This window comes from Haplochromis burtoni, unplaced genomic scaffold, assembly GCF_018398535.1.
Source record: "Haplochromis burtoni strain Fernald_Lab_line unplaced genomic scaffold, NCSU_Asbu1 Contig_1571, whole genome shotgun sequence".
NCBI classification, from domain to species: Eukaryota; Metazoa; Chordata; class Actinopteri; order Cichliformes; family Cichlidae; genus Haplochromis; species Haplochromis burtoni.
Window position 1 is genome coordinate 30,953 of NW_024583932.1, and position 835 is coordinate 31,787.

Consider the following 835-nt stretch of genomic DNA (forward strand, 5'->3'; position numbering starts at 1 on the left):
AAAAAAAATTGCACAGTGTATGCCCAGCTTTAGACTGGATGGTGATATTCACACAGCTGGTTGCTTACTTCACAAGTAACTCAATGTCAGTGTGTACTTACATATTTCCACTTGATGAACATCAGATCTTTCGGTGGTGGAGCTCCACCATTGCATGGCATAACAATGGTTTCTCCATACAAAGTAGTCAAGTTTGCTGTTCCCTTTACTGCATAACAAAAGACCACAAATTGTTAGAATAAATAAACATATAAAGTGCTACCATCTATCATTTAACTGGAAAAAAACCGTACACGGGTATTTTTGAAAACGGAGATTTTCCGTTTTCGTTTTAAAAAATAATCCCGTCCACACGTAAACGCAGAAATGGTGGCAATATATTTCTAATCATGTAGAAATGTTGGCCAATCAGAAGTCTAGAAGCCTCAGTGGGAAATAGTAAACAAGGATGGGGCATAGAAGCAGAACCGAGTCGTATGTGTGGAGGGACAGTAACTGTGTGTGTATATGTAAGCATTTAAACACTGCAGAGAGTACAATTAACAGTAACAGTATTGTAGAAATTCATTTCACTGAAACAATAACGCGGCGCACAGTATTACGTCAAAAAAGGCGCACACCCTTGACGCTGCATTTTCTGCGTTTTCTCCGTTTTTCTTGTCCACACGGAAATGCAAAAACTGAGTTTTCAAAAATATCCACCCTGGCCGGAGGTTTTAAAAATCTCAGTTTTCAGTGACCGAAAATGCTGTTTACGTGTGGACAAAAGGTGCAAACGCATAGAAAAATCTACGTTTTCAAAAATACCCGGGTACGTGTGGACGTAGCCTCAGTA

At 39.4% G+C, this 835-nt stretch overlaps 1 protein-coding gene across 1 annotated transcript in view; it reads right to left on the bottom strand.

Annotated features, from left to right (window-relative positions):
* The window catches only part of LOC102291243 (CD166 antigen homolog), a gene marked incomplete at its 5' end in the record, with an annotated part of 26,060 nt that extends 25,852 nt beyond the window's left edge, over window positions 1-208 (bottom strand). Inside the window, 1 exon segment of the mRNA XM_042217072.1 lies at window positions 102-208. Coding sequence (XP_042073006.1) covers window positions 102-208 — 107 coding nt within the window.
* Window positions 209-835: the final 627 nt, after the last annotated feature.